The sequence below is a fragment of the Urocitellus parryii genome, chromosome 11 (genome assembly GCF_045843805.1).
Source record: "Urocitellus parryii isolate mUroPar1 chromosome 11, mUroPar1.hap1, whole genome shotgun sequence".
In the NCBI taxonomy this organism is placed as follows: Eukaryota; Metazoa; Chordata; class Mammalia; order Rodentia; family Sciuridae; genus Urocitellus; species Urocitellus parryii.
This window is the reverse complement of record NC_135541.1, coordinates 105,674,458-105,694,911: the sequence shown is the minus strand read 5'-3', so window position 1 is coordinate 105,694,911 and position 20,454 is coordinate 105,674,458. Positions and strand designations below refer to the sequence as shown.

The window sequence follows — 20,454 nt, the reverse complement described above, 5'->3', positions numbered from 1 at the left end:
ACTAACGAGTGCACAATAGCTAGACTGTGGAGCCAACCTAGATGCCCTTCAATGGATGAATGGATAAAAAAATGTGGCATTTATACACAATGGAATATTACTCAGCACTAAAAAATAACAAGATCATGGCATTTGCAGGGAAATGGATGGCATTAGAGCAGATTATGCTAAGTGAAGTTAGCCAATCCCTAAAAAACAAATGCCGAATGTCTTCTCTAATATAAGGGGGGTGACTCAAAATGGGGTAGGGAAGAGCATGAGAAGAAAATTACCTTTAGATAGGGAAGAGAGGTGGGAGGGAGAGGGAGGGAGAATGGGAATTGCATGGAAGAGGGAAGGAGACCCCCTTCGTTATACAGAATACAGATTTGACGATGTGAGGGGGAAAAAGAAAAAGAAGTGGTCACATTAGATTAGGTAAAGAGAAGTGGTGGGAGGGGAGGGGAAGGGGGGAATGGAAGGACAGCAGAATAAAACAGACACTAGTATTGCTGTGGGTATATACGTGACTGCATGACTAATGTAACTCTGCAACCTGTACACTCAGAAAAATGAGAAATTACATCCCATCTGATTCAAATGTATGATATGTCAAGATCATTGTACTGTCATGTGTAACTAATTAAAACAAATTTTAAAAAAGGAAAGAGGAGAATAGGAAAAAAAAAAAAAGAACTGAAGAGTGCATCTTAAGTCTCATCTTAGATTGCTACTCTTGCCAGAACCATCCCTGAAAAATACTACTATCTACTACATAATTTACCCTCCTTTCTAATCCTATATTTCTTACCTCCTGCCCCATTTCCAGTGCTCTTCCACCTCAGATTAACAGGAGATGACAGGGGATAAAAAGCCAAATGGTCAGGAAGATATGCTCAGGAGTACCTTTCATAGTCTAGAAAGAGCTATGTTTTACTGACCAAGCTGTTATCAAAGACCTGATCTACACAGTATAGTATTTCTTTTCCTGGGCCATGAAGGACAAAAGAACCTATTCTAAAACTGTCTTCCCAATTATGGTGCTGATCATACCTCATAGGAGAAAGAAAACATCTGCCAAGTGATGCTGAAATAAAATATTTGCTTGATAGAACAGCAACCAAACAAAACATTTTAAAGTTTTCTCAGTACAAAATAATTTTGCCCATATTATATTCTAAGCATTTCAAATTTCCATTATTTAAATAAAATGGAAGAACAAATTACCAATACCCATATGAAACTTCTCTAAAGCTTCTTTCTATGTGGCCTTTGGATTTTCTGTAATACAATCTTGGTACCCCACAAAAGCTGTTTTCATCCTCCAGATAAAGACTTTGTAACCCAATATGTAAAAACCTCTGGCTCTAATATACACCAGTTAACAATGGCCACTTATTCCAGTGTAACAATTTGTTTGCTTCCTGTCAAATGAGTGCTACCTAAATGATAGAAGGAAAAATCCATGAGGTAAGTGAAAGCAAAATAACAAAAAAGACTCTTACCATTGCTCATCTGAGTGCAGGGAAGTTTCTTCTCACTTTTTCTATCATTGTTAGTAGGAAAGGCAGACAGCTCTCTGTCTGCTGATATCAGGCTCTCCAAGACAGTGGCATCTTGGGGAGGATGTGACAAAAATGTCTCCTTGGGCATCTGGACCATGAGGCTAGATAGTGTCTGATCTAGAACATCCTCCTCAGCAATATAGGTGTATGGACAGTATTCACGGGTCCTTGAGTATATGTTGGCATTGTCGTAACAATCTGAGCAGATCACCCGGGTACCAGTGCCACCTAATGACAACATGGGACAGAATCCAAACCATTTTTCTGTTAAGGAATTAGTTTGCATCACCAATTTCCATCCTTGAACTCTTAAACCTTATAAACAAGATGAAGTTTCAAAATCTGTGAATGGACTCATTTAATCTTCACAATATCCTCACATGGTAGGTACTATCATTATCCCCACTTTATAGATAAGGTAACTACAGAACATGACAGAAGTAATGTTGCCAGAGTGAAAAACCCAGGCCCTCTGGCTTTAGAGCCCACACTCTTGAATATTATGTTAAACCATCTCTGCCCAGCCCGGATAAGTCAAGTTCAAAGGGATCCAAGACAGGGCTTGCACTATGCCAAAAGATACATGCTTAGCCTAAGCAAATTAAAGCAGACAACAAGGAGTTTAGGATGACTTTACTTCATGAGAGACCATGTTACTTTTAAAAGTCAAGAGGTTAGCAATACTAACTGCTAAAATTATCCCTAGTCTAAGTCCTGCCTGACAAGCATGTGGTGATAGAAGTAAAAGTTTAATAAAGTAAAGAGCAGATCTAAAGTAATATGTTCATAGTCATAGAGCTAGAAACAGGAAGGACTCAGGATCAAATACAGTCTTTCTATTCCTTCATTCATCTCCCCATGTTTTGGCACTCCCTATGGAAACAAGAGTCTTGAGAAGTAAGGGTGAGAAGTAGGATTGAGAAGTCAGGTCCATTTAATTAGGATATGTTTATCTCTCTGATGTTCTTCATTATATGATGAATGAGAACCACTGTTGTACTTTATTTATTTATTTTTTTGTACCAGCCACATCCCCAGCCCTATTTTGTATTTTATTTAGAAACAGGGTCTCACTGAGTTGCTTAGCACCTCATCCTTGCTGAGGCTAGCTTTGAACACTGTTGCACTTTAAACTTTACTGATTATCTACATGTTAGCAGGAGACACTAACTTCCCTTGGATGTGATCTGAGGGATGCTCCTCCCTGAAAAGTCTTTTATTAAGACTCTGGTCAACTTTTATCCTATTTTGCATGATGCTAAATATTTTCACTTTAAAATATTGCTCAGAGCCAGGTGTGGTATGAACCTGTAATCCCAGTGACTTGGGAGGCTAAGGCAGGAGGATCACAAGTTTGAAGCCAACCTCAGAATTTAGTGAGGCCCTATCTTGAAGTAAAAAATTAAAAAAGACTGGGGCTATAACTCAGTGGCAAAGTGCCCTGGGTTAAATCCCTGGTACCAAAAGGTAAAAAATAAAATATTACTTCAGATTAATGGGGAAATTGAACACTGAAAAACAAATGACAGGACAGGCTGAAGTTGTAAGCATAAACATAAATCCTTACCATCAGTGCCTTTGTGTATATATCCACTGGCAGGAGGCATGAGCTGCTGGTGACTGCCTGCCTCAGAGTTGCTGTATCCTTCCTGTGGCTCAGACAGTGTTCCTTGGGAAGACAAGTAACTAGGAATGTCTGCAGGCAAATTGAGCTCCTCTGATTAAAAAAAAAAAAAAGACACCTGTAACTTTTAAATAAAGTTACCCAGTTAAAGCCAACACTCTGAAGGCTATTTTCTCAATGTGCTCTACTCTGATACAGCTGGCCAGGGGTGGGGAAAAAAGGGCACCACTGTTCCCCTTCAGAAAAACTATGATAGAACTAATTCCTCAAATAGGTTGTTATATCAAGGAAACTGCAAATTTTAACAGAAAAACTTCCTTATGCCTATATTAGGTATAATGTATCATAGGCTCCTAAGTTTTTGTACTTAATAAATCCTACTCTACATTCTTTTTTTATAAATTTTTTTTTTTAGTTGTAGATAGATACAATCTTCATTTTATTTATTTATTTTTATATGGTGCTGAGGATCAAACCCAGTGCTTCATGCTTGCAAGGCCAACGCTCTACCACTGAGCCACAACCCCAGCCCTGCACTACATTCTTGACTCCAGTATTAAGTCACAGATATCATCTGGGTACCACTCACCTGTGTTTGTGATACTATAGTCTTCACTTTTCCTTCTCATATGGTAAATAACAATGACCCAGATCAAAGAGGTGCCCACAACACAGCAGACCACAACAATGATGACAATGCCAACTGTAGTCCAGCCATCATCTTCATGCCCAATGCTACTCTGAGAAGAGTCACAATTGGGGGATGAAATGACATTTAGGTAAATATGGCCACGTTCTGTCCCAAGTGTATTAGACATGATACAGGTATATTTCCCGGCATCTTCTAGTCCAGCATCTACAATGATGAGAAGCTGGTTGGCGGCAGCAAAGAAGTGTCTCTCTGTCACCAGCAGTGGTCCATCATCTTTAGTCCAATTGAGGCGTGGAGCAGGACTTCCTCCAGCTATGCACTGTAATACAGCAGTTTCACCTCGGGTTACTGTCTTGTCTTCCAGAGGTCTAATAAATGAGGGTGTCTCTAAAAGGGAAACATTTAAAATATCAAGTTAGGCAATTGTTGGGGCTGGGGATGTGGCTCAAGCAGTAGCGCGCTCGCCTGGCATGCGTGCGGCCTGGGTTCGATCCTCAGCACCACATACAAAGATGTTGTGTCTGCCGAAAACTAAAAAAATAAATATTAAAATTCTCTCTCTTAAAAAAAAAAAAAAAAGTTAGACAATTGTATTCTCTAAATCCTACTGAATTTGACTAATGGGAAAATTAGAATCTTCTAAAAATGGGAATTCATAATCCACTTGAATCAAATGTATGAAATATGATGTGTCAAGAGCCTTGTAATGTTTTGAATAACTAATAATAAAAAAAGAATCTTCTAATATAATAATTCTATTATAATTCTATCTTAGAATATGTTTCAGACCACCCCCCCCAAAAAAAAACTTAAATTGAGGCTGGGGTACAGCTCAGTGGTAGAGCGCTTGTCTAGTATGTACAAGGTCCTGGGTTTGACTCCCCTGCACAACAACAAACAAACAACAGAAGCTCGAAAACCTAAATTTCATCTCAACATTTCTACTTTGGGCATGCTCTCCCAAAAAACTAAAAAAGTTATATGCAAAGAAGTTTATTACAAAATCAACTGCAATTTAAAAGTATAAGGACATATCTAAAAATCGCTCTTCAAGAAAATAATTAGAGTCACATGATTCTTTATGAAGACTTTCTTTTAATGACAAGGTAATCCTTGTAATACAATATTAAACTAAAAAAAGGTATAAATACTTAACTACATAAAAATAAATTTTAAAAATGTTTAGAATATGCTAAAATATGAGTGACTTACCTAAATTTTCTTTTTTTTTCTTTTTAGTTTTCGGCGGACACAACATCTTTGTTTGTAGGTGGTGCTGAGGATCGAACCTGGGCCGCACGCATGCTAGGCGAGCACCCTACCGCTTGAGCCACATCCCCAGCCCTACCTAAATTTTCTGTAACCTTAAAATTTTAAAATACTAATTTTTCTGATTAAACAAGTAACAAATCTAACAAACTTCTTTTAAAAAACCCTGCCATCTAGGGAAATACAGAACTAGAAAGAAGAATTTGCTTTAAACTTGAGAATAGGACTCTAATAAGAAGAAAGAAAATAAATAAAAATTCTAGTAAGGGAGATATTTGAAGAAAAAACATTTTGCCAGAATACAGGATTATGAAGCACAATAGAGGGGAAAACAGAAAATCTAATGAGTTAATACAACGGTTATATGTTGCATTTTTTAATTAACAAGGGAAAATAATTAAATTATCTTAGGTTCTTTGTGAAACAGTATGTGGAGCATTAGAGAATGGCTAGAACATTTCTAAGAAAAACAGTAGGACTTGCAATGTGAGCTTTCTGAAAAGTTAATAAAATACACAAAGTAGAAAAATTACAGAGGGAGACATAAAATTAAGGGACTGAATTTTCGATTTATGAGATAAAAGAACCCTAATTCTGCCCTCAGCATTTCCCCAGATTTCAGTTATCTGACCCACTAATATCCTAGGCTGACATAACTTAAATAAAGTGACAAAATAATAACAAAGGTAAAAAATCACAACTGAAATCTCAAAATTATTTTGCAAAATAATAATAATTTGCAAAACAAAATCAGCTCTTAAAAGCTCCCAAAATAGTAGGGATACTTGAAGCAGTTAATGTACCTAAAACTGTTAGAGAGGCATTTGCTGAGAGACCTCCTGCTATATTTTGCGCCATGCAACTATAGATTCCCATGTCTTCTATTTTCACATTGGCAATGAAGAAGACATCATCCTCAGGCATGACATGCATGCGTCTTTCTCGAGCCGCAGGAAAGTCAGTACCACCATCTTTCTGCCAGGAAATCTGAGGTACAGGGTGCCCCTCTGCAGCACATTCTAATCTGGCCATGGCACCAGTGCGGATAGTCAGATCCATTGGAGTTTTCAGAAAAGATGGCATCTCTGTTCCAAGAAAGATCATTAAGAAAAAAGTCAGGAGAGGGAAAAATATACACAACATGCCAATCTGACAGGCAAGATATCAATTGTTGAAATGATGCATTTCTTTGAGAAGACATTCTCTCTGGATTGACAGTCAATACAACTTTAGAAGCCATCTTTCCTCTCAGAAACTCAAAAGAGTATTTAGAGCACAGTGACAACTAACTCTTCTAGAATATCTGACATGCCTGTGATTTTCCTGATGGGATTAGGGAAAGCAGAAAGCCACAAACATTTCTGAACTCCATATTTCAGAACTTGATATTTAATAATACTCTCATATGTATGAAGTTAAATGGTGCTTCCTAAACTAACATCAACACAGTGGTCAAGGAAACTGCATGTTTAAAAAAAAAAAAAAAGGTCTTTAAAAATCTAAGAAACACAGAAGACAAATACATTTTTTTGGTTGCATAAAGTCTAAAATGTGACATTCATACAACATAATAGGCAATAGATAAAGCTATCCTGAAGTTTTTTTTCCAGCCACAGAAAGAAGAGCATTAATTTCAAAAATGATTCTTTGTGACTAACTTAGACAATAATACCAATCTAAACTAAATATAGTCAAGAAACATAATTCCTTACCATTCACTGTCAGTTTGGCTTTTTGAGAATAATTGGAACCAAAATGATTAGTAACAATACACTGGTATTTTCCTTCATCTGTGAAATTCACATTGAAAAGATGTAAAATACTAGTATATTCCAGAGCTTCTCCAGCTTGCTGCCGGTAACGAACAAAATTCTCAATATCCACATCATATAGGATTTCACTATTTTTGCGCCACACAGTGGACATGGGTGAATCACTGCTACTCACTGCAGTACATGTCAGAGACACATTAACTCCTCTTAGAGCAACTGTGGATTCAGGATGTGTTCTTATCTGTGGCTTGAGAAAATCATCTGAGGGGGGAAAAATGCAGTAGTAGACATGTTAATTATTTACTTGTACTTCTTTAGATTCAATTTTAAAACAAATACCGTAAAACTGTGAGTTCTATTTATACAGTGGCATATTAAAGTTGAAAAAGATTATAGAGCTGATGTCCAATTCCTTTGTTTAAAGACGGGGGAAACATTACAGAAAAGTATTTTCTGTAAATGAGCAAGTAAATAGCTTGCTCAAAGTCATTAAGTCACTGGCAGAACCTAGACAGGAACTCAGGCTCCTGACATAAGGATCCAGTTTTACTATCCATGACACTTATGTGCCTATAATGTATTTCTTAAGCATTACCAGTTAGCGGAGAAAAAAAGAAACCTTAGATTAGAATTTCAAGACAAGTTCTAATTCTATTATCCCTTTCTTATTATATATTACATATATTATAACTATTACCCTTTCCATGCCAATATAGAAAATGGGGATATGTACTATTCTATTTCACAGATTACCATCAATAATACAAAATACTTGGCAGTACTCTGTGAATACTCACAACATTAAAATAGTGAAAAAAATCCAAGTATGTCAAATGTACAACTAAAGATTAGTGTAGGACTGACTTGACTAATCAACTATAGATTTATAAACTGTAACGCTACTGGGTTGATTCAGAGAGGTTTGCATATCAATTCTTAACTATTATCTTTACTGAATAATATTTCACAGTATAAAAGTGATATGCAGAATGATAGAATAAGAGATATGTCTACATTTAATTACTAAAATCAAAAAGAAATGTGCAGCAACATATGCAGAACTTAGTCTTTATTAGATTCTTTGTTTCCTTCTTTAAAATTTGTAAAAACAATGGAAGTATTTTGTGGGCCTGAACTTGCAAGCACCCCAAGTATAATTAAGTAGATTGTGAAACTAGATCTGGCAAAACAAGAGTACTAAATGAACATGCAACACAGATGTACTAAAGTCATCCCTCTATATCCAAGAGCTTTGCATCCAAGAATTCAACCAACGGAAGAATTAAAATAACAGAGGAAGTCAAAAGTAGTGGTGCACATCTATAATCCTAGCAATATGGAGGGTAAGGCAGGAAGATTTCAAGTTTGAAGCCAGCCTCAGCAACTTAGTGAGTCCCTAAGCAACTTAGCAAGACCCTGTCTCAAAATTAAAATAGGGGCTGGGGATATACCTCAGTGATAAAATGCCCCTGGGTTCAATCCCCAGTACCAAAAAATAAATAACAGGAAAAAATTATTTTGTTCTGAACACGTACAGACTTTTGTTCTTATTCCTAAAATTATTCCTTAGATAAAACAGTGTAAGTATTTATATAGCATTTATATCACATTAGGTATCTTAAGTAATTTAGAGTTAATTAATATGCAGATATTGCATTTATATGCAAATACTATCTCATTTTATATGAGGGACTGAAACATCCAAGGATCTTGGAAGCAAACCCCTGTGGAAGCTGAGGGATGACTATTCCATGTGAAGCTAAGAATCATTCCTTCTACTTTAAAGGAAATTTGAATGTAAAGGCAAAATTTCCAAGTTGAAAAAGATTTATACCAGAAATTATAAGTATTAAAATCAAGACACCTTGTCTATGTCTATCCCCTCAAGAAAACAAAACAAAAAAAAAATTCAAGTCTTAAAAAAAAAAAATCCTTCAGTCTTAAAAAGCTGCATTTAAAAATACAGCACATGAAATCAGTATCTTATTATACATAAAACTTGCTGTACATGTATAATTACAGCATTGCTGATGACGACATACACTGCTGGTCACAACACAACTAGTGTTCTTTTTTTAGAATACCTGTGGCACTTTTCAAGACCTACAATAAGTATTCATGTAAAAAAAAAAAATCATACTTATTGATTCGGCAGAAGGATCACTTAAGCCCAGATTCAAGGATAGCCTGGGCAACATAGTGAGACCTATCTCAAAAAAATAAAGAATACACAGAGGTGGACTGGGGCACATAGCTCAGTGGTAGAGTGATGTACAAGGCTTTAGGTTCGATTCCTAGCACTGAAAAAACAAGTAAGATGACAGAGGGAAAAACTGCTTATGAAATATTAAATCAAAGAACACAAAATTTAACCTATGATTATTAAAATATAATCACTGAAACCCAGGTTAGAGAATAACACAGAAAAATGGAAATAGATATGCTAGTGGGAAAGCTAGTGGTTCTTTTCTTTTTAATTCTGTTAATACAGTTAAATAAGTAATATATAAAATTTTAAGACAAAAATACAAACCACAGACAAAATCTTTCAGGTCCACATTCAGGATGCTTTGCCCTGCTAGCCATTCAGGATGTGCACAGCTTACATTTACAGAATGATGAAAGTTATTATCAATCAGCCATTGAAGTAACCACTTCAAATGACAGTCACAGAGCAAACTGCTTGTGTTTAGAATCCTGCAGAAAAAAGAGGAAAAGTACCCTTTGTTTTACTTTTCAATATTAAGTTTCTTCGGTATTAAAACCTTCATGCATTTTTCTTGCCAAAATGTTTCATCTGAATCTAATCCTAAAAGTGAAGAACATCAAAAAGGGGGAAACAACAGCAAGGGAACCATTTTTTAAAAATATTTATTTTTAGTTTTCGGTGGACACATCTTTATTTTATTTTTATGTGGTGCTGAGGATCGAACCTAGCGTCCCACACATGCCAGGTGAGCATGCTACCGAGTGAGCCACATCCCCAGCCCCGAGGGAACCATTTTAAAGAAGACTAAAAAGCCACTATAACCCAATAAAATGATTCTTTAAAAAAATATTTATTTAGTTGTAGATGAACACAATATCGTTATTTATTCATTTTTATGTGGTGCTGAGGAAGTCAAAAGTAGTGGTGCATACCTGTAGTGGTGCCTCACACATGCAAGGCAGGCACTCTACAACTGAGCTACAGCCCCAGCCCAATATGATTCTTAACTGGAAAAAAATACATCTAAAAAAGACATTTTTTGACAACAGGGAAATTTGTGAACTATTTCTAAACACTGGTGTTATGATGTCTACAGCTTTTAAATGGTCACACACACAGAACAATTGTGTATACAAATATCCATGTGTGTGGCAAGAAAGCAAAAGTGAGAACAAGTCCCAGAGCCAACAAGAGGAAGAAGGGAAACAGATAAATGTGGCAAAAAAAAAAAAAAATTAATTAATAACTGGTGAATCAAAGTAGGGGGCATTCATTGTCCCTTTTAAACTTCTGAGGTTTAAATTTTTGAAAATTTTGAAAAGAGGGCAAAGGCTCACTATGTATTTTAGAACAGTGAGAGATCTTTGTTGTAAAGAGTATACAATTATTTCCAAATTTCATCAAAACTAAAAATACTTCTGCCTTATGGTAATGTTTACTGCAACTTAGACTAAGAGCCACTAAAATATGATTTATGACCTACAACAGGAGTATAACATATATCTGAAAAATCACCATTCTCCATGACCTCTTAAATCTCCTGATGACTTAGAAGAAAGGAAAGCAAATAATTTTGAGACTGTAACCTGCTTTGTGTGTATGATCATAATCTTCATCTAGGTTTAAAGTCTGGTATAAAGTATCTACAAGTCTGTTCCACAGAGTGTTTAAGGGTAACTCAAAAATCCATATTTCAAGGGTAATTTTAACTAAACAAACCATAGTTCCCTTTTGCATTTAAGAATTTTTAAGTACTTTTCATTCATTCATTCATTCATTCATTCATGGAGAAATATTTGAAAGTCTATCACTATATGCCAGGCACTGTTCTAGGCTTGGGCACAAACTCCTCATGGAGCTTTTGTACATATCTAGAGTCAAATTAGCAATAAATAAATGCAAAATACAATGTCAGAAATTAGCAATAAATAAATGCAAAATACAATGTCAGAAAAGTGTTAAGTGCCATGAAGAAAAACAAAGCTAGGCAAAGACATAAGAGACAGAAGCTACTAGTTTAGATAAAGTAGTCAGGAAAAGTTTTTTGAAGAGATGGCAGTTGGTCAAAGACCTGAAAGTGGTGAAAGGGCAGATGGTGCAAAGATCTGACTTAAGAGTATCCCACCCAGATAGAGGAAACCACATGCAAAGAACTTGAGGCAGATAAGCTTAGTTTGCTCTACCAAAATCAATGAGGCCAGCTGGGTGTGGTGACACTCACCTATAGTCCCGCACTCAGGAAACCGAGGAAGGAGGATCCCTTGAGCCTAGGAATTTAAGACCAGCCTGGGCAACATAGCAAGACCACCAGCCCCTCACATCCCCCCAAAAAGGCAAGGAGATCATCTAGTATAAAGCAAAGGGATAGTGACAGGAATGAAGTCAGAGGGCTGGGCAGGGAATAAGTGCATTATAAACTAACGAAAGGAGCCAGGCACAGTGATGCACACCTGTAATCCCAGCTACTCAAGAGACTGAGGCAGAAGGATCACAAGTCTGAGGCCAGCTCCAATTTAGCAAGGCCCCAAGCAACTTGGTGAGATCCTGTCTCAAAATGAAAAGGGCTGGGAAAGTAGCTCAGTGGTAAGGTAACCCTGGGTTCAATCCCAGTACCCAAAAGTAAATAAACTAATGAAAGAACTTCAGGGCTGGGGCTGAGGCTAAGTGGTAGAGCACTTGCCTAGCACATGAGGTACTGGATTTGATCCCCAGCACCACACTTAAAAAACAAAAAACAAAGAAACAAAAACCTTAAATAAACAAAAGTATTGTGTTCATCTACAACTAAAAATAACTTCAGTTTTACTTTTTAAGCCCTCAATGTATCAGGAAGACACTGAAAGGCTTAGAGGAGTGACATGGTTTGGTTTATGTTTTCTTAGGTTTAATATAAACTGCGCTCATATCCTAACTCCACGACCAACCTTAGACAACATACTACATGCTCCAAAATCCCAGTTTTTATTTCTGAAAAATAAAAATGAGAATGTTTACCTCAAAAAATCATTTTTAATAAAGCATTTAGCACAGTAGCTGGCCACATAAAATACTTAATTCACAGTAGTTTCTTCACTTGTATTTCTTTTGCTTTCCATCCTTCATATACTAACAGACCCTGCACACAAGCACCTAATAGAGTATACTGCATTCTCCCAGTAAGTGTTTGAAATACACACCAAAATATTAACAGGTCTTTGAGTAGTGAGGATTCAGGACTCTTTCTCTCCTTCTTGGTTTAACTGTATTTTATAATTTTTCTACTATAAGTATATAATTGTAATGAAAACTGTTTTTCAATTTATATATAACTCTTTCGTCTACCTAAATATATTCATAAAAAGCAATGCAAGTAATACTAAAAAGCACAGATTTTAATAAATGTTGACCTAAAAAGTAGTATAGCCAGGCACAGTAGTGCACATCTGTAATCCCAAGCAGCTCTTGAAGTTGAGGCAGAAGAATCACAAGTTCAAAGCCAGCCTCAGCAACTTGGTGAGACCTTGTCTCAAAAAATAAAAAGGGCTGGGGATGTAGCTTGGTGGTTAAGCGCCCTTGCGTTCAATCCCCAGTTCAAAAAAAAGTACTGTAATTTAAGATTTCAAGTAACCAAAAAGCAACCAAAGCTTTGCAATTAAAAATTTTTTTCACCAGAGTTACTATAATAGTTTGTTCAAATCAACTGTCAGGCCAGGCACACTGGCACATACCTATAATCCCAGCAGCTGGGAGGCTGTGGCAGGAGGATCTTGTGAGTTCAAAGCCAGCCTCAGCAACTTAGCAAGACCCTGTCTCTATAAAATATAAAAAGGGCTGGGGATGTGGCTTAGTGGTTAAGTACCACTGGGTTCAATTCCCAGTACCAAAAAAATAAAATAAAAAGAAAACACATCTTTGCTAAAATAAAATTAGATTTAATTTTTCACAGACGCACTACTGATATTAAAAACTGTTAATAAAGGGGCTGGGGTTGTGGCTCAGCGGTAAAGTGCTCACCTAGCACATGTGAGGCCCTGGGTTCGAGCCTCAGCACCACATAAAAATAAATAAATATAATAAAGATATTGTGTCCAGTTATAAGTAAAAAAAAAAAGTTAAAAAAAAATTATAAGGCCAGATGCAGTGGTACATGCCAGTAATCCCAGCTACTTGAGAGGCTTAGACAGGAGGATCACAAGTTTAAGGCCAACTTCAGCAACTGAGCAAGGTTCTTAGCAACTCGGCAAGACACTATCTCAAAATAAAAAGTAAAACAAAAAAGTAGGGGATTAGCTCAATGGTAAAGTACCCCTGGGTTCAATCCCCAGTACCAAATGAATAAATAAAACCTTTATAAGCCAGATGTGTTGATACAAGCCTACAATTCCAGAGATCCAAGAGGCTGAGGCAGGAGAATCTCAAATTCCAGGCCAGCCTCAGCAATTTAGCAAGACCCTAAGCAATCTAACAAGACTCAGTCTCAAATTTTGATAAAATAACTGAGGATATAGTTCAGTGATAGAATATCCCTAAATTCAATCCCCAGGACAGGAGACAGGGGGAGGGAGAAAGAGAGACAAGACAGAGTCAGAGACACACACACACCTCCCATTATAATAATAAATCATTCAATTGTAGACAGTTTAACCACATGAGATAATTCTGTCTCATCCCAACCTCCTATATCCATTCAGTTCTTGTGCCCTATTTAAAAAAAAAGGGATTAGGGATGTAGCTTATTTGTAAAGTTCCCAGCACTGCAAAAAAATAAACAACAACAATCTCCATACTAACATAAATTATTTTTTCCCTCAATGAACTATATCTTCAGATCTTACACATTCTTACCATTATTCATTTGCATAAATTAATTAGAATTGCTGACATTTCATAATCTTTATTTCTAATGAAAACTAGGAAATAAAAAAGGTAAACTGCAATACACCAATATTCTATAAATTAAGATTTATGAATATATCTTGTTATAATTTTTAGAAGCATATGCTTAATCAGAGTTGTACAGGTCACATTTTTAATCCAAATATACCTGGTTTTCTATAAAATCTAAAAAGCCAAAAGTAGATAAATTTAGACTTATATTCAGCAATTGATATCTCAGTTTGGTAAATGATCTACATATTCAATAAATAACCATTTACTTAGCAGTACAGCTTTTTTGGGGGGGGGCAGGGAGGTACAGGGGATTGAACTCAGGGGCACTCGACCACTGAACTGCATCTCCAGCCCTATTTTGTATATTTAATTTAGAGACAGGGTCACTGAGTTGCGTAGAGCCTCGCCAATGATGAGGCTGGCTTTGAACTCGTGAGCCTCCTGTCTCAGCCTCCCAAAATGCTGAGTGCCACCATGCCCAGCAATGGTACAGCTTTAATGTTTTAAGATACCAAACAGGTTTTTCAAACTATTTTCAAGTAGTACTCAAAAGACTTAAGAAGAGCATACTACAGGGACACAGCCACATCAATGTTTATAGCAGCACAATTCACAATAGCTAGAATGTGGAACCAACCTAGATGCCCTTCAATAGATGAATGGATTAAAAATGTGGCATTTATACACAATGGAATATTACTCAGCACTAAAAAATAATAAAATCATGGTATTTGCAGGCAAATGGATGGCATTAGAGCAGATTATGCTAAGTGAAGTTAGCCAATCCCTAAAAAACAAATGCCGAATGTCTTCTCTGATATAAGGGGGGTGACTCAAAATGGGGTAGGGAGGAAGAGCATGAGAAGAAGACTACCACTAAATAGGGAAGAGAGGTGGGAGGGAAAAAGAGGGAGAAGGGGAGTTACACAGAAGATGGAAGGAGAACCTCACTGTTATACAGAATACATATATGATGTTGTAATGAGAAAAACTTTTTAAAAAAGTGTGTCACATTAGATTGGATAGAGAGAAAAGATGGGAGAGGAGGGGAGGAGGAGGGAGGATAGGAAGGGCAGCAGAATAGAGAATTTGATTGATGTTATGTACATTCCATGTATGTATTATATGTCAAAATGCATTCTATGTCATGTATGACTAAAAAAATAAAAATTTTTAAAAAAACAATTATTGTTAAAAAGTTCATTTATAAACTTTTATTCCACTTATATCTACTTAATTTACTTAATTTTTTTTGAGAGAGAGAGAGAATTTTTTAATATTTATTTTTTAGTTTTCCGGGGGACAAAACATCTTTGTTTGTATGTGGTACTGAGGATCGAACCCAGGCGGCACGCATGCCAGGTGAGCGCGCTACAGCTTGAGCCATATCCCCAGGCCTTACTTAACAATTATGCTTCAACTGTTTGTAAAAATTTCATGAGACGTTAAATAAAGCTAGTCTATCATATTCATTATCTTTTTTGTTGATAAAGGCAAGCATTAAAAATATTGTAGAGGGCTGTGGACATAGCTCCTTGCTTAGATGAGGAGGCCCTGCATTTGATCTCTGGCATTTAAAAAAAAAAAATTAATGTGATTCTGCAAGCTGTATACGGGGTAAAATGGGAGTTCATAACCCGCTTGAATCAAAATGTGAAATATGATATATCAAGAACTATGTAATGTTTTGAACAACCAACAATAAAAAAAAATTAAATTAAAAAACAAAACTACAGGCCAGGAGTAAAGCTCAGTGGCAGAGCTCATGTTCAGCAAGCAGAAGGCCCTAGGTTCAATTCCCAGCACCAAAAAGAAAACCCACTAAGTTACGTTTCTGACAAAAATGGATAAAAATCACTTGTTTACCAATACAGTAGTCCACCTTCTTATCTATGGTTTTACTTTCCAGTTTGTTACCCATAGTCAAAAATATTACATAGAAAAATCCAGAAAGAAACAATTCATGAATTTTAAATTGTGTGCCATTGTGTATAGCATGATAAAATCTCCCATTGTTCCAACCAGGACATGAATCATCCCTTTGTGTAGTGTAGCCACACTGTATATGCTATCCACTTAGTAGTCATCTTAAGTTATCAGATCAACTGTGTTATCATGGTACTTGTGTTCAAGTAATCCCTATATTACTTGATAATGTCTCAGAGGACAAGAATAACGACGCAAAGGAGGCACCAGGTCATAAACATGGAAGGACAGACAAACTTTGGTACTATGTGGCAATGTTGCAAGACATAAGAAAAAGTACAGTATAGATAGGTTTGGTACAATCCTCATTTCAAGCATCCACTGTGGGTCTTGGAACATATCCCTTGTAGATGAGAGGGAATTGTTATATTTGTGAAGGAGACATTTAAGATTTTCTTTTGCTTGATACATGATCTTATGACGGCTAAAGAGATATCTAGGGACTATCAGAGTATCTCTAAAGCCCATCTGAGTATAAATAAAATATTTATTCTATTTTCATTCAGCCATTTTTGTTTTCAGCCTCAAGAGGCTATTTCTATGGTCTCTAATCCCTTGAGAGCCCCCAATGGAGGACAGGAAGGCAGAGTTCAAGTGATTCAGAGGCTGTAGTGGGAAAGAAAAGGTCTGACAGAAGTGAACTGAAGGATATAGGAAGTAGGGATTTGCAGGGGAGCCTATCAAATGACTCTAGGGAAATGGAGAGAAAATTAAAGGTGGTTAAAGAGAAAGGAGAACAACAGCAATGAGAAGTAAGAATTTTAGAGGAGCTCTTAAGCTTCCCAAAGAGGCCAATGAAGTTCCAACAAGAAGGAGGTAGACAGAATTAGCAGAGCACATAATCGGCAGAGGATTCAAGAAGTAAGTCAGGTGACAGAAAGGTTCACATGAGACAAGACTGAATCCAATAGGGGGAACAGACAGGCCTCTCAGAGTGCCAGGAAGGATTTCCAGCCCAGGCAGCAAGGGAATAATACCCAAGGGAAAGACAGCCAGAAAGAAGACCTTCCAGTCTAGCAGATACCATTCAAAAGAAGTCTGGCATTCATCCCAGCTTCCTAAAGTATCAGACTCTTCAGAATCAAAATCTCTCCTTACCAGCTTCAACGGACATTTGTCCGGAGCAATGGTTGACCAGTCTGACTCACCATTGGATCCCCGATCAATCAGTCAGGAATGAAAACAAATGCTTCAAGGAGTACACTTGGGGTCCTGGGTGAGAGGTCCGGGGGTCCAATGATGAATCTGATCCTATCCGAGCCACAGCACCAAAACTGTTAAAGAAAAAGTTACTCAATGATACTTGTTAAAGCATCATGGTAAAGCAGACTTGATATTCAAGACCATCTCGATAGGTATAGAGAATAATGCAGCAGGATTTTGCAAAGAGGGAGAGATAACTAGGCTCAACTATAAATAACCATGGGCAACCGGGGATTTTATAGCCAAGAAGTAGATGGGGTCAGTAAATGGAAAATTATTAAGAAGTATAGAGAAAGGGTGGGGAACTAGAAGAAGTAGAAGGAGAAGAAGGGGGAAGGGGATTTTTGGCTAAACCAACCTAACAGGATTCTTGCTGAAGACAGGCCAGGGCAATCAGACATCAACTGGGAAATGATTTAGAACAAAAAACCTGAGAAACCTGATCAGCTATCAAGGGTACCCTAGGTTAACCACATTACTGGACAGGTTACTGCTAAACTGGTTTAGCAACTGGTAAAATTGATTTTACATAAAAGTACACAGTCCTATGAGATTGAAGAACCTGACTAAAGTTTGGTCAAGAAAAATCTTTATGACAACTCTAAATTACTAAATGAAACTCTGAAGATTGAAACTACAATATTTGCTTTCAGCTACTATCGAAATTATTTCTTAAATTGGGTTCTTATAACAATTGTCAAAACTTTCTTGCTGGCCCTCAAATTATAATTATCAAACTTTTCTTACCGGCATTCAAAACAGAGATAAAAGTTATTTGCAGTAAGCTGTGTCCTAACAAGTTAACTAAGGCTAGGAAAAATAATTGAAAATATCAAGATATTCCACTACCCCCCAAAACTTTTTTTAATCTAACAGAAAATGATTTCCATAATATTTAAATTTTTATGGTTAATATTACCTAGTCAACTTTTATTATGTGCCAGACTTTATGCTCAGCATTTTCTCAAAAACCTCCAAAGTTTCCTCAGGCATTTAGAAAAAAGAAAAATCCTCATTCCTCATAGCCTATTAGGACCCACATGATCTGGCTCCTGCTTTTCTCTTTGACCCCATTTCATTTATTCCTCCCTGCCCAGAAAGCCCTTCATCCAATATTTACATGTTTTGCTGCTTCATTTCATTAAGATCCATGTTCAAACACTCAATTTTTCACAAGAGACTCCTCTCACTACTTTATCTAAAATAGTAATCCCTGTCAATCCCCACACCTCTAACCTGGTTTTATTTTTCTTAAGAAAATTTATTACCTGATGGGATATTCTCCATCTACTGATTTATTATTTATCTTTCTTAGTAAAATTTATATAAGAATACTTCGCTTTGTTTACTATTATGCTTTCAGCATCCAGAACAGTACCTTACACAGTAGATAAAGAAAATTTTACTAAACAAATTATCTCATTTTATTTTCATATAACCCTGAGGGAAGTGCTATTTCCATTTTGAGAAGAGACACTGAGTCTCAGGCTTGACAATATATGCCCACTGTCATAGGCTGTAAAGAATACAGCAAGAATTTGAACCCATGAAGTACAAAAACTCACAAGTTTCCATTTTATCTCAAATTGTGTCCAGAACCACTTTTCAAAATTCCCAGCCCACTATAAATCAATAATTACATAAACTACAACAAAAGTGTCTCAGTAATGTCAAATTATTCTAAGTTTCATAAAAGCTTACTTTGAATTTCTATCATTATCTTATTATGAATCAGTTCTGGTACCCAGACAATCCTATGTGTAGCTTCCAGACAAGGCAAAATAAATGGCTAGAGTCCAGTGGTTCTGACATCTGGCTGCATATTCAAATCATCAGAGATCATAATTAATACTAATGCCCAACTAGCCATCCCCATCCCCAGGAAATCTCTAAACCAATAAAAGAAATCATGAATGAAAAAGAATATAAAAATAAATTTTTCTATTGCAACTATTAATAGTATTTGAACGTTTTAGTAATTTGAGCAGAGTAAAGACATCCTTTCTGACAATTACAACAAAAGCTTAGTTCAACTCATAAATTAAAGGACAAAATCACATTGATTCCTTAATTTTAACCCGCACAAACAAAAAGAGAAGGTCTTAGTGTCACACACTCTGAACTTTGCACTGATTATTTTTAAATTACAGGTAGGCACTAAAATAATCGAGTATTACACTTTCTTTTTTCCTGCCTGAATGGCACACTTTTGGAAACATTTGGGTCACCTTCATCACACTTCAAAGCACAAGCATTAAAAAAAAAAAAAAAAAGCACAAGCATGGATAGTAATCTGGTGATTTTTTAAAATTTATAAAAGAAAACACTTAAGTTACTTACAGTTCTTTCAAGTGAGTCTGAGAAAAAGCATTTTCTTGGATAGACATTATAGCATTGTTGTTCAAATCTCTGAAATGAAGAGAAATGAAACATTGCCAGTCACATTTCTACAATTAAGTTACACAAACACTTGACTTTTTGTTGTTATTATTGTTTTCTTTTTGTACTGAGAGTTGAATCCAGAGATGCTTTACCACTGAACTATGGCCCCCGGCCCTTCATTTTTATTTGAAACAGAGTTTCACTACTGATGGCCTGGAACTTGTGAGCCTCTCTGCTTCCACCTCCTAAATCACAGGTATTATAGGTGTATATCACCACACTAGGCTTATATAAATATTTTAAATGCTTGTGACAGTCTCTACTAACAGTGAAGATTATTTATATAGTGAGTAAATTATGCAAAACTTACAAATGCTCAAGGGATTCAAGACCAACGAATGCTTTCTTTGTAACTGACTTAATCTGATTTCCTTGCAAGATTCTGAAATAAAATTATATTCATTAGACATTTACCTTTAAAATGTGAAAATAAGCTTAATATGCATTTTTTAAATATTTTAACAGCTTTATTGAAGTATAATTGATAAACAAAAAACTGCACATATTCAGAGTGTAGAATTTGATTAGAACAAGCATTTTTAAGAACTTATGAACTTATTAATCAATCCAAGCTTCTATTATTAAGATGCTGGAGTTCAATGAAATACTTCTGAACAACCATCCTGGCCACTAAGAAACTGGCAGTTTTCTTATGATTAAATAGGTTAAATTTCCCATTTCTCACTCTTTAACAAAAGATCATGAGGCCAAAGAAATTAAGCCAGTGTAAACATTTGGAGAAACTCTTCTCATGGAAGATCTAAAATCAACATGAGAGAATCTTCTTTCATTCTTCTAGATGAATTAACTTATAAAAATTTCACTTGATTAAACACACTTCCTGTTCAACTATAGTTTCTCAGTGATCTCTTTTACTTGAATAG

General features: G+C 36.1%; 1 protein-coding gene across 2 annotated transcripts in view; it reads right to left on the bottom strand.

Moving 5' to 3' along the window:
• Positions 1–20,454, bottom strand: part of Lrig2 (leucine rich repeats and immunoglobulin like domains 2) — a 48,681-nt gene that overhangs the window by 3,917 nt on the left and 24,310 nt on the right. The window contains exons 10-17 of one of the 2 annotated variants that reach the window (XM_026394148.2): positions 19,881–19,952; positions 19,469–19,537; positions 9,395–9,558; positions 6,802–7,122; positions 5,893–6,174; positions 3,758–4,207; positions 3,112–3,261; positions 1,485–1,772 (exon numbers count right to left, since the gene is read on the bottom strand). In XM_026394148.2, the coding sequence (XP_026249933.1) occupies positions 1,485–1,772; positions 3,112–3,261; positions 3,758–4,207; positions 5,893–6,174; positions 6,802–7,122; positions 9,395–9,558; positions 19,469–19,537; positions 19,881–19,952 (1,796 nt within the window). Of the gene's footprint in view, positions 1–1,484; positions 1,773–3,111; positions 3,262–3,757; positions 4,208–5,892; positions 6,175–6,801; positions 7,123–9,394; positions 9,559–19,468; positions 19,538–19,880; positions 19,953–20,454 lie in introns of those variants that run through there. The other variant, XM_026394149.2, reaches the window with a different exon arrangement.